Source organism: Podarcis pityusensis (assembly GCF_964106645.2).
Source record: "Podarcis pityusensis genome assembly, chromosome: Z".
NCBI lineage: Eukaryota > Metazoa > Chordata > Lepidosauria > Squamata > Lacertidae > Podarcis > Podarcis pityusensis.
Genome location: NC_138044.1, coordinates 30,843,572 through 30,859,404, shown reverse-complemented (window position 1 = coordinate 30,859,404; position 15,833 = coordinate 30,843,572). Strand labels below are relative to the sequence as shown.

Sequence of the window (15,833 nt, the reverse complement as noted above, 5' to 3'; positions counted from 1 at the left end):
ATCCCCCATGCACAGCTGTACAAGAGCTCATTGTTGATGGTGCTCTCTCAGCTCCAGGGACTGAACTCTGTTGCTTTCAAACATAACCCTCAATGTGCAGTCTGCTGCAGTTGTGATGGGGTACCTCTTTTGTTGCTCATCTGGGGAAACGGAAGGCTCCACGTCACCTGGTTCGGATAGCTCTCGTTTGATGTTATAAGGAGCCCTGGATCATGTATAAGAAAGAAGAGGTGGGTTGTTATTATTTTCAGCAAACAGCCACAGAAGGAAGCTGTGCTTCAGCCTCACCTCTCTACAACAGCCCCAACCACAGTGAAAGACAGCAAAGTACACTTTGGATTCTCTGAAGCCTGCCAATACCTCCCTCTTGTGGCTACATAAGGATCCACATGCCCCTCTGAACTTTGGGAATGGGAGGGAATGATCTGGACTGTGAGATCATAGGATGTAGGGAAAGCATGTGAGATAACCAGCCTCATCTAACTGACATGCTTAAGTTTAATTAATGCATGAAGGGCTGGCCCAAGACATGGTACCTTCCTCCCCACCAGGGATGTTCTACATCAGGAACAAGGGTGGAATAAAGACCTACACTGAGATCTCCTGCCCTGTGGATCCTGCCACCTGGGGCAGTTGCCTCACCTTGCTTCATGGGTGGGCCGGCCTTGCTGCCTGTGCAACTTTCATGACCGATGTGTGGAAAAGCACATGAACCAGACCTCTGAAGAGTTTGTGAGGAAACCATTTGTAACTTACTTAACATGTGGTCTTCTCCTATGCTGGGGAAAGAGGGGACTGTTTTGGAACTCACTTGGAAAGGCATATTTTAAAGGTCTAAATGGCCTATATTTCCACCCTTTGCTTTACTGCATATTTTGTGATTTTAAATCTCTGCTGGGATTTTCTCAACAAAGAGTACTTTCTATACCTACTTTTTCTCCTGAACCAATAAAGTGAAAGAAGGAGCATAGAGCTTGCGGGAAAGGCAAGGAGGGTGATGGTGGTTAGTGAGAGCTGAAGAACAACCAGAGAGAGAAGAGAAAGGAAAAAAGGAGGGAGCAAAGCAACAAAACTGAACATTGGGAAGAAGATGAAAGATGGAGAGAGAGCGACTGAAACTAAAAGGCGCTTTGTGTCACAGGGTGTCTGACTGCTGTCCAATACTGACAGATAACTGCCATCATTGTTATGTAAAGTAACGGGAGTGGGGGGAATTTAGTTCATTTGTTGCCTTTGGCTTGGATTCTAGCTTCCATTCAGTGAATGGAGCATAGCTCCTGTTCCCAGAATTAGACCTCCCTGCCTCACCCTTCCATCTGCATCACCCTGCTCCTCCTGGAAATGTGATCCTGGGCTTAGGAGCTCCTTGAGAATGGCATGGTATATGGAGCAGATGGGCTGCAGGTGTAGGAGAGAGCTGAAAAGGATGTAGCTCAGTTGCAGAGCATCTGCTTTGCACACAGAAGGTCCCAGGTTCAATTCCTGGCACCTCCAGGTAGGGCACCCCTGACCTGGAGAACTGCTGCCAGTCAGTGTAGACAATACTAAGCCAGAGGAACCAATGGTATGACTCTGTATGAGGCCATTTCCTATGTTACTATAAGAAATCTCCCCTGACACGAAAAGAGGAACAAAACAAAAAAGAATCCATGTTTTTTTCTTCTTGTTGTTTTTATTTGTTAATTGTCAGGTTGTGCTGTTGTATTGTGGAAAGTGATAATGTTCAAGCAAATATGCGGTGTTTTATCTTGTGAACTGCTCTGAGATCTTGTGATGAAGGGTGGTATATGAGTCTAAATAATAATAAATGAACATTGTTCTTTTAGCAAGGTTGGGCTGGATGCATCCTTTTTATTCATGTTGCTGGATAAACACGTTTCGGTTTTTATTTTGTGCTTATTCTACGTACCTAGTTTTAAACACTGGATAAATAGTTTGATCTTTTAAAATGTGGGGCAATTCACTTTGAGGCTTTTTTTGTAAAAATAACACACACAAAACCCAGCATCAATCAGAATGTGTCTTCCTTGCCTGTGATTGAGTTCTGTTGAGCATTACATATGATGTGCCTGCCTGGACCAAGATGGGGTTTCTTAGAGGAGGGGAGCAAATCCCCTCTGGGTATACTCACAGTTTCTTGTACTCCTCAGTACTCATCTTGTGCCCTTGACTGAAGCGGGGCAGGCTGGCGCTCTTGGCACTGAAAGCAGAACACGCCCAGAGATAATCAGTGGTTTGAACAAACAGAAGTGATGTGTCTGCAGGGTTATATCCTCATAATATAACGGTGAGTGTGCAGAAGTTGCAGTGTCAAAGGTCTGAGGTTTTGTATCCACAGATGTCCCAGCCTCTTAGCCACCCCACTTTTCTAAATGTCTTTTCTTTTAAGTAAGCTTCTAGATTTTTACTTGATACAGGATAAAGTGAGCAGCAAGATTATCCAGTTACACTCTTGGACACAGTACAATTTAATAATTTTGGGATTATACACACTTACCAGGGAGTAAGCCCCATTGAACCTTCCTGCATTGCAGGGGGTTGGACTAGATCAGTAGTTCCCAAGCTTTTTTTGGCCATGCCCCACCTAATCATCTCTAAAATCCTGGAACTGCCCCCGCCCCCCCGGACATATAATTCTTATTATTTTGTTGAATTTTCAATATTTTGTTGGAAGCCCCCCCAGGGTGGCTGGGGAAACCCAGCCAGATGGGCAGGGTATAAATAACAAAGTTATTATTATTATTATTATTATTATTATTATTATTCAAAAAGTGAACTCCTATTCACATGGTAAAGGTAAAGGTAAAAGTAAAGGGACCCCTGACCAATAGGTCCAGTCGTGACCGACTCTGGGGTTGCAGCGCTCATCTTGCTTTATTGGCCGAGGGAGGCAGTGTACAGCTTCCGGGTCATGTGGCCAGCATGACTAAGCCGCTTCTGGCGAACCAGAGCAGCGCACGGAAACACCGTTTACCTTCTCGCCGGAGCAGTACCTATTTATCTACTTGCACTTTGACATGCTTTCGAACTGCTAGGTTGACAGGAGCAGGGACCGAGCAACGGGAGCTCATTCCGTCGCGGGGATTCGAACCGCCGACCTTCTGACCATCAAGTCCTAGGCTCTGTGGTTTAACCCACAGCGCCACCCGCGTGCCCAGATGTGGAGGAAGCCTAAAAGGCCATTAACTTGGTCTAACTCATTCTCGAATTGCCCCCCCTAAAAAATCAAATTGCCCCCCTGTGGGGAGGGTGCCCCACGTTGGGAACCATGGGACTAGAAGGTCCATGGAATCCCTTCCAACTTTATGATTCTACCATTCTATCATAACTACTTCTGAGTAGGCACTGTTTTTTAGACAAATGTGAGCTACCTGTATTTATATTCTGATGGTTCTGCAATGATTGCCCATCCTTAAACCACCACCCCTTATTTCTGGCAAGGGGTATGCTTGAATTGTATGGATTTGACTTCATTGACAAAGCCATGTGTCTGTCCCAAGATCAGGGATTAATCAAACACACCTCTTTTGTGAGCCATTGGATGCTGTGTTCAAAGGAGTAGTCTTATCAATGGTCTTGGTGAAAACCCCTCTAAAAGAGAGACAGAGAGAGAAAAGATATAAGTAACTTCCAAGATCACGCAGCACATTACAAGCTTGGTGGATCTGGGAATGCTGTGAACTTTGTGTATCTTGATCTACATAAGGACATAGTGTAACTTGATTTCAAAGTCCCCCATGATATTCTTGCAGAGAATCTGGTAAAATGTGGGCTGGGCAATGTTAGGTGGATTTGTACCAGTTTGAAACTATACCAGACTCTCCTTAGCTTTGCAAATGTGCTGGCAATTTTATTGCTACACCACCAGGAGAACACACTTAAGCAGGAATCACCAGCTGCACAAATATAAGATGGGGGACACTTGGCGTGCCAGTAGTACATGTGAAAAGGATTTAGGGGTCTTAGCAGACCACAAGCTTCATATGAGTCAACAGTGTTATACGGCAGCAAAAAAACAGCTAATGCTATTCTAGACTGCATGAACAGAAGTCTAGTGTCCTTATTAAGAGACATAATACAGTGGTGCCTCGCAAGACGAAATTAATCCGTTCCGCGAGTCTCTTCGTCTTGCGGTTTTTTCGTCTTGCGAAGCATGGCTATTAGCTGCTTAGCGGCTTAGCGGCTATTAACGGCTTAGCGGCTTAGCGGCTATTAATGGCTTAGCGGCTTTAAGAAAAAGGAAACAAACTCGCAAGAACTCGCAAGACGTTTCGTCTTGCGAAGCAAGCCCATAGGGAAATTCGTCTTGCGGAACGACTCAAAAAACGGAAAACTCTTTCGTCTTGCGTGTTTTTCGTCTTGCGAGGCATTCGTCTTGCGAGGTACCACTGTAGTACCGTTGTATTCTGCCTTGGTCAAGGGTCTGGAAAGCAAACCTTAAGAGGAATGGTTGAAGGAGTTGAGTATATTTAGCCTGGATAAGAGGAGACTGAGGAGAGATATGATAGCCATATTCAAATATCTAAAGGACTGTCCTGCAGAAGATGGAACAAGCTTGTTTTCTGTTGCTCATACCATACCATACCAGGACCCATACCAATGGATTCAAGTTACAAGAAAGGAATTTCTGATTAAATATCAGGAAGAACTTTCTGACATTAAGAGCTGTTTGTGGGTGGATTTGACTTTTTTGGTGGTGGACTCTCCTTCATTCTATGATTCTATATCCAAAGCAAAATGCTTTCCTTCTTTCCAGTCCCATCTCTCTCACCTGATGAGGTACCCAGAAGGTGATGTGGCACTGGGAGATCTAGGTAGAGAACAGAAATACATTATGGGCAAAAGGGAAAAAATATGCAGAGACAAACACTTAAGGTTTTATCCAGACTATTGGCATTGACATTTCCATAGAAAAGTGCTGCAGTTGTGGGGAAACTACATTTGCCCCAGTGGTCAACAAGTTGTTGGGGAAATGTGTGTTTTGTTTTTTAAAAACATTGGAAGAATCATTGGAAGAACTACATCCATCCTGTACAATTTATTTTTTACCTGAGAAAGGAAGGAACTACTGAGTTTGGGGCTGGGGAGGATACAAAAGGATGGTAGATATTGGCTGGGGAGAAGCTGCAAATTCTTCTCCAGCTCAGTTTTTAATCGAAGCCAGAGAAGAATCGCAGGGTTTTTAAAAGTTCCTCTCTCATTGTAAGGTGGGATTTACAACTGCTTGATGTTCATTTCCTAGCCTGGTTCAGGAGAACTTTGATATCTAGTTTTTACAGAGAAGTACAGTAAACACATACACAATCTGAAATTCACAGACTACAACCTGCAATGCCAAACTTTATCTAAGGTAACCATACACCTCTCCCCCATTAAGTGCTGTACTTTTTGCAGTAAAAGGGCGTCACTAACTTTTTGGCATAACTTTTTGGAGACTGTGGTTCTGCTTGGGAAGGTGGTTCAGCAAAGGCTAATCTGGAAGAACAGAAGAGAAATGTTACCAGATGACAAAAAACAACATCATAGCAGGATAAACCATCACAAATTCATGATGGAATTTGAGTCCTAATGCATTTGGCTAAGGAAGAGCTTACTGTCACTTGACTTTTATGTAGACTGATGTTTGCCTAGTAGCCTTTGAAGGTAGCTGAGCAGTTGAGGCAACTGCCTTGATAAGAAGTATATAAATTAAGGAAACTGTCTTATACCGTATTGAGTCAGATTCTTGACCCATCTAACCAAACATTATATTCTCAGACTGGCAACAGCTTCCCAGAATATCATGCAGAGGCATCCTTCCAGCTCTGCAATGTGGGTTCCTTTTAACTGACAAATGAACCTGGGACCTTATGCAGCCAAAAGAAGAGTGCTTATGTCCTGCACGAGAGCTTTCCATGAGCATCTGGTTGGCCACTGTGAAAACAAAATGCTGAACTAGATGGGCCTTTTGTTTGATCTAGCTTGGCTGTTCTTATGTGCTCTAACACTGAGAAAGGTCTACCATTCCTGTATGGGGAAGCAAAGTATATTTTTGGGTATATTTTGTTATTTAAAAAAAATCAATTCCTCTTAAGTAAACATCAAGCTGTATAAAAGTCTATTATGTAATTAGCATTCATAATAATAATAATAATAATAATAATAATAATAATAATAATAATTTATTATTTATACCCCGCCCATCTGGCTGGGCTTCCCCAGCCACTCTGGGCGGCTTCCCAAAAAAATAATAAAATACTGTACTACATCAAACATTAAAAGCCTCCCTAAACAGGGCCACCTTCAGATGTCTTCTAAAAGTTTGGTAGTTGTTGTTCTCTTTGACATCTGGAGGGAGGGCATTCCACAGGGAGGGTGCCACTACTGAGAAGGCCCTCTGCCTGGTTCCCTGTAACTTGGCTTCTCGCAGTGAGGGAACCGCCAGAAGGCCCTCGGTGCATATCCATTGATTTTTCTCTAGTGGAGGCTGGTCCACTAGGACAAATGTGGCACTGCTGCATCTCAAAATGTTCTAAGTCCAGAATGCATCTCAAACCCTACAAAGCCCACACAGAATCACCAGTGGATAGATCCCAAAGGAAGCAAGATGTGTGAAGGCGGTTCATCAAAGGCACCTGCGAGTCGGTGACAAACTCTTCGGTGAGGCAGGAGATTTCCCAGTGGTGCCCCTGGTCCTCAATGGTGAATGCCTGTTGGACGGGAGAGGGGAAAAGAGAGGCAAAAGTGAGAAATCAGTGTGGTGGAAGCAGCCCTGGTGAAAGAGGCTTTCCAGCTCTTTCAGTTATTATTATCAATATTTAAATCAATATATCAATATTGATCTCATTATATCAATATTTATTCATTACACACCCTTCGCCATAAAATCTGGAGAACCAAAACACAACCATCCTTTGAAATTTGCAGTTGTCCGAATGTTGAGATGTTATTCTCCAAGCAGGAGAATCATAATATACAAAAATTCACCATGTTACAGGAAGTCTTCTGCAAAATGTGTACATTGGTCAAAACTGCTTGTACAAAAATGTACTTATCTGGAGAAATTTACACTAAAATGCTGAAGAATTTTCATGATTTTTTTTTCTAATTAAAAAGATTCTAAATTGTTGCAAAATTTGGAGAGTGGAAAACTAAGAAAATGAGAGAACAGATTCCTCCAGCCCGAGACAATTGATAGATGGGCACTTCTCCCCACCTGGCAAAACTGACTTACAAGGGTGAGGGGGTTCTGCCTTGTCAGTATATTCCCCACAGAGAATGCACTGGCAAAGCAGCACCCTTCAGGATTGAACTCCGTGTTCACCAGCTGGTGAAGTGGGGATTCAATCCTTTTGTCTGTAGGGGTCTGCTTTGTCAGTGTATTCCCTGCACGGACACCAGCTGATAGACAGGCAGATGTAGTTTGGGAGAAATGGCTTTGCAGGACAACTTGTAACCTGGCTGGGCGATTGGCTCAGGGGCCGAAGGTTCCACCCTCTCCTGTGCTAGGACAAACATAAAACCTCAGACATACACTTGCTTACATATGAGATAGCTGACAAAGAATCTAAAATCCTAGTTGTTCCCTCTTTACAGGCTGCACCTTCAGAGGAAAGTGAATAAATGGATCTTTGGTGCTCTGGATCTTCAATTGCATGCCAATGTTTCTCAGTGCTCTGGCAGACACCAGCTGCTCGTCAAGTGCCTTTTTAAAAAAAATACAAGGCTCTTCATATTCAATAGCACTGCACACAATGCAAAATCTGAAGTCTGATCCCTTGTGAACTTTTCTCTGAGAAATTGGGTGATGATTGAGATATTATCTTTTGGCAGCATTGGAAAGAGGACTGGGCAGATGGAGCAGCAATCTTGCAGGCAAGGCAGGTGAATGCCTCTACTCACAATGGGCTGTGGTTCTGCTCCTCCTCAGGGTCCGATCTCTGCTGAATCCAGCTCTTATCCCCTTTCAGTGTTGTCCGCACTTTCATCTGGGTGATGATCCTCTTTCGATCCTCATCGCTAGGTAGAATGACGCCATCTAATGAATGCACAAAGTGTTAGCTAAGTCACTTGCATAATGCAGACACTTGCCCTTCTTCTGATTGGAAATGCTTTGTTGCAGGGGACAAAAAATGTGGGGGGGGGGGGGGCAGTGAGAAATGTCCCTATTTTCATCTGAAGAATGTTGGAGGGTATGCAGCTTAAAAAAGAGACACGGGTGGCGGTGTGGGTTAAACTACAGAGCCTAGGACTTGCCAATCAGAAGGTCGGCGGTTCAAATCCCCGCAATGGGGTGAGCTCCCGTTCTCAGTCCCAGCTCCTGCCAACCTAGCAGTTTGAAAGCACGTCAAAGTGCAAGTAGATAAATAGGTACCGCTCTGGTGGGAAGGTAAATGGCGTTTCCGTGCGCTGCTCTGGTTCACCAGAAGCGGCTTAGTCATGCTGACCACATGACCCGGAAGCTGTAAGCCGGCTCCCTCGGCCAGTAAAGCGAGATGAGCGCCGCAACCCCAGAGTCGGTCACGACTGGACCTGCATACCTTTACTATGCAGCTTAAAAGTAGAGCCCTGCAGAATGAGCTGCAAACTTCTAAACCCTTGGGAATGAGTAAGAATTACTCAGCAGTTCATTACCTTTCACAACGCCGAGGGACAGCATGGTTTGTGTTTCCTCCTTCCTCAATATTCAGAGTTTTGTGCTAGCAGGTATAACTGGGAAGGGAAGAATGAAATCCAGGTTATTAATGAGACTGGACGAGTGGAAGTACTACAGGCATTGCTGAACTTTCTACAAAATGGACTCTATTTTTAATGATTCTTCCAACAGTTGCATTACTTACTGCAGGGGTGAGGAACATTTTTTCAGCCAGAGGGCCACATTCCATCCTGGAAAACATTCCAGGGGCCACTCGCTGCTGGTGGACAGGGCCAGATGCATAAGGGGGTGAGGCAATGAATGCAAATGTTATCTTTGCATGTGAGCTCATGTGAGCTTTTTGTAAACAGACTTAAATTTTAAAACACGTGGGCACCTTTAGGCTTTTCGTGTAGTCCAACATCCTGAGGGATACAACCCCCCCCACCCAATAAATGTTGTTTTGTAAATCCAAATGTTGTTTTGTAAATCCAAATGTTGTTTTGTAAATCCACCTTGGGTTTACAGAAATATGGGCACAGAGAAAAAGAACTTGGAGCTCTTGTATTTAAAGAAATTATTAGCCCTAATGGTTAAAGAAACCTCAATGTTCAGTGTCCCCTTCCTGATTGTTGTTATCTTGCAGGTGGAGTCCAGTTGCATACCAGCAAGTTCTGGTTGCACAATGAATGTGGTTTTGGTCCTTATGTTCAGTAAACCTGCTTCAAAATAAGTAAACAGGCCATTTAGAAGCAACCAATGGCAATGTTTCACTGGATACCAGTTGTTGGAGAACAATGGCTGGAGAAGCAATTTCATTCCTAGCCTGCTTACGGGGTTGGATGATATAGAGTTCTGTAACAGAGTACAGACTTTGCATGAAGAATTTCTCAAGTTCAGTCCCTGGCATCACTAGTTAAAAGGCTCACATAGGTAGCAAAGACCCTAGAGAACTACAACCAATAGATATCACAGTAGATAATACTGAGCTAGACAGATGAACAGAATAGGCCCATTTGCTATCAGGCAGCTTCTTGTGTTACAGTCTTTTCAGAAGTACCTCTTTGGCCACTGTAGAGAAACAGGATGCTGAACTAGATGGATGTTTCTTTAAGCATTCTTATCTCAAGGTACAAGACAGGAAACATATAAATGTCAGGAAATGTACCATAAACTAAGGAAGTTGTTGCTTGGGTTCTACAGAAATCGATTACATTAACATTGCAGTACAAAAAAACAACAATGTATGAGAAATAAAAGAAGCAATAAAAATGCAATTAACAACAAATCCACGTTGTAGACCACCCTGAATGAACACATCCACTGGCAGTCGACATATGGAAACCCCTGTCTCACTCAATTAATTGCATTGTGTGTGTCTGTGTGTGTGTGTGTGTTCCTAAGGTTTATGAGCTGTCAGCAAGATTCTACAATATCGAGTTCTACTGCTGGCTGTGCAGGTCTCTTGTCTTGATAGATCAACAGTTGGTAGAGCTGCCGAGAAGAGTGTCTCTAAGGAGAGAGAATATCTAGGTGGGTTGCTGAGATCAGCATGCATTCTCCCTGCAGCTGAGCTGCTTGTGTTCCAAAATCCAGAGTGGGGGGGGAGTCCTCTGGGCTCCTGATTCAGCAGCTTGGGGGGGGGGGAGGATTTGGCAAGTGTGTTCCAGTATTCCACTCAAAAACCTTAATAGAAGCAGAGAGAGGAAGCAACGGCTTATAATGTGTGGTGTCTGTGATATGACTTTAGCGATGAGCTAAAGCTTATCCTGATTGCAGAGAGAGAAATTAAGAATCACAAATAGGCGGGTCAGGGAAGGAAGAGGGAGGAGAAGACAGCTGTAGGGAGCCGCTTTGGAAATGCTTAGCTTTCCTCATATAACAAGCAGGATGGGGAGTCTGTTATCTTCCATGTTTTGTTTGACTGCTAACTCTGTTTGCCAGCATAGGTGAGGAGGAGAGTACCTATTCAAAGAGGAAAGGAGCCCTGAAGGCAAAACATATGGCCAGCACAACCCTTGACATTTTGAACTCAGCAATTCTAAGGGGATGTAGATTCAGTGACATCCTGGACACAGCTGTGGGAAGTAGGAGAAAAGAGGAGGAGGAGAGTTTTGATCATCATAGTGTTGACCAGTTACAAGATGGACGCACAAGACCTTGTTACTCTGGAGTGCTCTTGTTCAGGACTCAAGCCAGCCAGCCATACCCTTCCAAAGATACTCCATTCAGCTTCTAGCTCCAACCCTCTGCCCCACACACAACAGTCATTCAGCATTCCATGCCTACTGAGCACACTGTTTTCGGCCCTAGGCTGTTTTCTCGCACTTTTGCAAACCTTGGCTGCCACCCAAACCTGTTGTTACCACCCTTTTTTATGTACGTAAGGATCCGCCCTCAGAGAATGAGTTCACTGTTAGTCTATAAGATGGAAGGGACAGTGAGCCACTCCCGTTGCTTTAGGATGAAGTAAGCACTGCTACTTCCGCCCCCTGCCTAGCCACCACTTGGCATCCCGGTCCTGTCATGCATATTTGTGCACTAGTTTGTTTCCTTATCACAATGCAATCCTAAACAGTAAATGTGTCAGCCCAGCTGTCAAGAACTGGTGTCGACAGCACTGAAAGCAGGAAATAACATTTATTTCCCCATTACCAGAAACTTGCCTTGATTCCAAGGTGTTTGTTTTAGCCAGGGCACCAGGCTTGGACCCCACCCAGATCCCTCAAATATGCTAGTTTCCATAACAGCAAAGAACTGAAGTATCAGAGGTACTGAGACTACAGGCACACTCTCCAACATGTCATGGATGAGAAGAGAGAAATGCATGTTGACACCCCAGCAACCATCATACCAAGGATGATTGAAAGCTACATTCATGCATTGGGGGTTCATCCCCAAACTGCTGGAGAAGTTGGAGCGCTCTGCAGAGAATATTCTGTGAAATGTACTACAAAGCCCACTCATACAAAGCAAATTCTGTCACCAACCAGTGCCATTTTTCTAGAAGAATAGGTGCTGTAGCTCACCATGAACCTCTCTCATGTTCTCTTAGAATGGCAATGGCATCCACCTGAGATGTGCTGGAACTGAGCTCTGGTGAGTTCTGGCTGAAATAAAAGCCCTGCCACCAACAAATGGGGTGTCTATGCAAATATCAGGGACGCAGGTGGCACTGTGGGTTAAACCACAGAGCCTAGGGCTTGCCAATCAGAAGGTCGGTGGTTCGAATCCCCGTGACGGGGTGAGCTCCCATTGCTAGGTCCCAGCTCCTGCCAACATAGCAGTTCAAAAGCACGTCAAAGTGCAGGAAGATAAATAGGCACCGCTCTGGCGGGAAGGTAAATGGTGTTTCCGTGCACTGCTCTGGTTCGCCAGAAGCGGTTTAGTCATGCTGGCCACATAACGCAGAAGCTGTCTGCGGACAAATGCCGGCTCCCTCAGCCAGTAAAGCAAGATGAGCATTGCAACCCCAGAGTCATCTGCAACTGGACTTAATGGTCAGTGGTCCCTTTACCTTTACCTATGCAAATATCTGGCTCATCTTGACTTTATAGAACCTCAGTAATGATGGAATCCACAGGGGGAGAAAACTTTTATTTTTACATATATTTTGTTATTTGTATGAGCTAATGCTTTATTATATATTTGGAACAGCTGTACTCTTGTCCCCCCCAGGCTGTGATGCTTTATGGTCTACATTTTTTGATCCTTTGTTTTCTTTCTTTATACCTGCACATATTTTTTTTTGTTAACAAATCAATAACATTTAAAAATTTAAAAAATGCAGTGACAAAGCAGGAAGGGAGGAGTGTCAATCTACAGAGAGCTGTAAGGTTTGCAGGAAACATGGACCACTTATAAACACCATCTCCAACTCAAAAAATTCCATCAACGGTGTCTCTGAAAAATTTTACACATCACCTGGGAAGACAGGCAAACTAATATTGGTGTACTGGAAGAAGCAAAGATCACCAGTGTTGAAGCAATGATTCCTCAACATCAACTTCGTTGGACTGGTCATGTATGGATGCCTGATGATTGTCTTCCAAAGCAACTACTCTATTCCGAACTTAAAAATGGAAAGTGCAATGCTGGTGGTCAACAAAAGAGGTTTAAAGACAGTCTCAAGGCAAATCTTAAAAAATGTAATATAAACACCGACAACTGGGAAACACTGGCCTGCGAGCGCTCCAGTTGAAGAACAGCCTTTACCAAAGGTGTCATGGGCTTTGAAGACACTTGAACTCAGGATGCAAGGGAGAAATGTGCTAAGAGGAAGGCACGCTTGGCAATGTCCCCACTGTGGAAGGACGTGTGGATCCAGAATTGGCCTCCACAGTCACTTACGGACTCATTGTTAAAACCATGTGTATGGAAGACAATCTTACTCGGCTACGAGTGATCGCCAAAGGAGAAGGAGAAGGAACAGAAGTATGATAAAACTTCAGTGGATGGGGGAATCCTAAAGGGGCAACAGCTAAACAAATCCCAATGTACCTATGTTCAGTGGACATAGAATGCTAAGTGTCTCTGGGGTGGAACAGGAAATATTCCTGTAAAGAGTGCTTGTACCTGTAACATGCTGGGAGGAAACTGTCAAGAAAGGGCAGGGCTTGCTACTGTTTCATGATTCATGGTTTGGGGAGGGGAAATGAGCACCGGCAAGGGCTGTTTGTTGTTCCCCAAAGCCATACCTGCCAAGTGCTTCCAACCTGCCTAGTTCTGCATGAATCTGCAAAGCCAGAAATTCCAGTGCAACCTGAGTGTCTGGGATGAGCTATTCCAAGTTTAATTGAGAAAAAGAGGCAGTCTAGACCTGTTGATGAGAGAGCCTTGGCGTAGCTAGTACATACATTGTCAAGTCTCTGAAAAATTAGACGGCTGCTTTAGCGTGGGTCTGTATGAGAGATGGGACAGGATGAAAGTGCCAAGTTGCGTGGCCTCTTAGTGGTTTTATAACACAGCAGCTCAGGTAGGATGCCTCGCTTTGCAGAGGACAGCCTTCCAGTTTAGGGGTAGGGAGCCTGTGGACATCCAGATGTTTCTGGACTAGAACTCCCCCCATCATCCCTTACCACTGGTTGTGCTGGCTATGGCCAATGGAAGTTGGAGTCCAACATCTGGAAAGCTACAGGTTCCCCATCCCAATTCTAGTTGAAGGAGTCCTATTTCTGAAAGGCTGTGCAGTTTAAGCCTAGTTTAACAATACCCATAAGAAGGGAGAACAGTTTTCTTGAAGATGCCCTATCAACAGCGGCCTGGTCACAGGCTTTCCTTTTAAAGTGAACTGCATTGTACTGTTCTTTAAATTACAATAACAGGGTTGTATCCAACTAACTTTTTACTTGGAATGCACTCAGTGAAATTATTGGAATTAAGTCATGTCCTTTAATTTCAAGGGGTCTACTCTATGACTAACATTGGATACAGCTCATTGGGCCAGATTCAAGTAAACCAGTGTGCAAGGGCTCCCACTAGAATAATGGGGTTTCCTCTTTTCCACTCTCTTTGTGCCCCCAGTCCACCCCCAAACAGGCTCTGGAGGGGGTCAGGAGAACACCCAGAACAGTGTGCAGGGGGAGAAAGAGAAAGGAATGTTTATACTGACAGAACGATCAGAAGAGCATGATGTTGAATCCCTCCCATTTATAATTTTGCATCTATAGTAATAAATTAACATATGCAATTCTTACGCCACTCTCTTTTTTGGCTATGTGCTTCCTGCTTTTTAGCAATGTGTACGCCCAGTTCCCAATGCTGGTGAGTCATCTGGAGCAAGACACACCCCTGAAGACTTGCAGTTAGTATTGTTGTGAGTATGGGGGCTTAGTCTGCATGGGGTTAAAATCTAATGGATTGAATTAGCCAGGCAAGGACTGCATTACCACCTAAGTAGTGTTAGCATAACAAAGACAGCTGCTCTGTGCCATAGGGTAAATGAGTGGGTTGGCAGTGAAAAAGACAATAGCTGGAGTTAGTGTGTGTTAACTGGGCAGGCAGAAGCCACAGAGAGAGCACCATGGTTGATTTCTGCAACTCACTGCTGCCAACTGAAGACAACCAGCCATGCCCTGGGCCCCCCAACCTCTCTCAATGCCAATCAAAACTAATAATTTAATAGAAAGTGAACCTACCCACATGAGGCTGATACAAAAACCTTGCACATACACTACAGTGGTACTTTGGTTTAAGAACAGCTTACCGGTAGTTGATAAACAACTTGGATTAAGAACACTACAAACCCAGAAGTAGGTGTTTTGGTTTGTGAACTTTGCCTTGGAAGCAGAATAAGTTGAGTGTGTTCCATTTGTAAATTGAGTCCTCAGTTGCTGTGGGAAAGCATGGCTTGGTTTAAGAACGTTTGGTTTAAGTATGGACTTCCGGAACACATTATGTTCGTAAACCAAGGTACCACTGTATTGTAAAAGAAAGAAAGTTTACTACCCCATCTCTCCCCTCCTCTCTTCTCCCCCAATTTTATACTGTAAACAACATTAATGTCTCATATCAAATATAACTGACCTGTAGAAAGGGCTTTATGATCTGAAAACAGAGATGATGTGTGTACTTTTGTAAACCAAGAAAAACCTTTAATAAAAACAATTTTTAAAAAAATAATGGGTGGCTATGGAAGAAGCAAGAATTTCCGATGTGTTAATGCTGTGAGCCCCTCCATTGTAGGTTCAGGTTGTATATATGTGTAAATAAATCATATATCCTAGCACACCATAGTCTCCGCAGTCCCTCATTCTAAGTAAACTGAACACTGGGCCTGGAACCCCTGGAATCAGAGTCTGGGGTTGCATGCAACATTATTCTTATAAGTGTGACCTACAACAAATTGTTGCAGCATGGATTGTTCCCCACTGAGGATTCCAGATGCTCCACCTAATTTTCAGGTTCCCCCAATGATCCCCATCAGCATTCCATTTATGAAGTCCAGTGTCAGCTCTGGCCTTCTCATTTTGCAGCACCCCGCTAGAGAGTGGGCTTTGAGCTCTGCGAAGCTGAAAGTTTCTAAGGGTAGGAGGTTATCTCTGGAGTTCTGACACAGGGAACAGTGAGTGGATCTGTTCTTCGTAAGAGTGTCAAGCTGTCTTCCTCAACCTTTGCTGAACTTGAATATTTGTAAGTGAACTCAAGCATCACAGAAATGTCATAAATCTCCAATGCTCTCTCCTCCAAAAACTCACCAATCCCAAGTAGCCAATCCACC

At 44.0% G+C, this 15,833-nt stretch overlaps 1 protein-coding gene across 9 annotated transcripts in view; it reads right to left on the bottom strand.

The window, feature by feature from the left end:
* ZNF185 (zinc finger protein 185 with LIM domain) overlaps nucleotides 1–15,833 on the bottom strand; it is a 70,464-nt gene that overhangs the window by 34,882 nt on the left and 19,749 nt on the right. For all 9 annotated transcript variants that reach the window (XM_080991247.1, XM_080991244.1, XM_080991245.1 and 6 more), the window contains exons 2-9: nucleotides 8,614–8,691; nucleotides 7,882–8,017; nucleotides 6,615–6,689; nucleotides 5,413–5,475; nucleotides 4,772–4,810; nucleotides 3,523–3,591; nucleotides 2,132–2,200; nucleotides 125–205 (exon numbers count right to left, since the gene is read on the bottom strand). In XM_080991247.1, coding sequence (XP_080847373.1) covers nucleotides 125–205; nucleotides 2,132–2,200; nucleotides 3,523–3,591; nucleotides 4,772–4,810; nucleotides 5,413–5,475; nucleotides 6,615–6,689; nucleotides 7,882–8,017; nucleotides 8,614–8,638 — 557 coding nt within the window. In that variant the 5' untranslated portion in view covers nucleotides 8,639–8,691. The remainder of the gene's footprint in view (nucleotides 1–124; nucleotides 206–2,131; nucleotides 2,201–3,522; nucleotides 3,592–4,771; nucleotides 4,811–5,412; nucleotides 5,476–6,614; nucleotides 6,690–7,881; nucleotides 8,018–8,613; nucleotides 8,692–15,833) is intronic.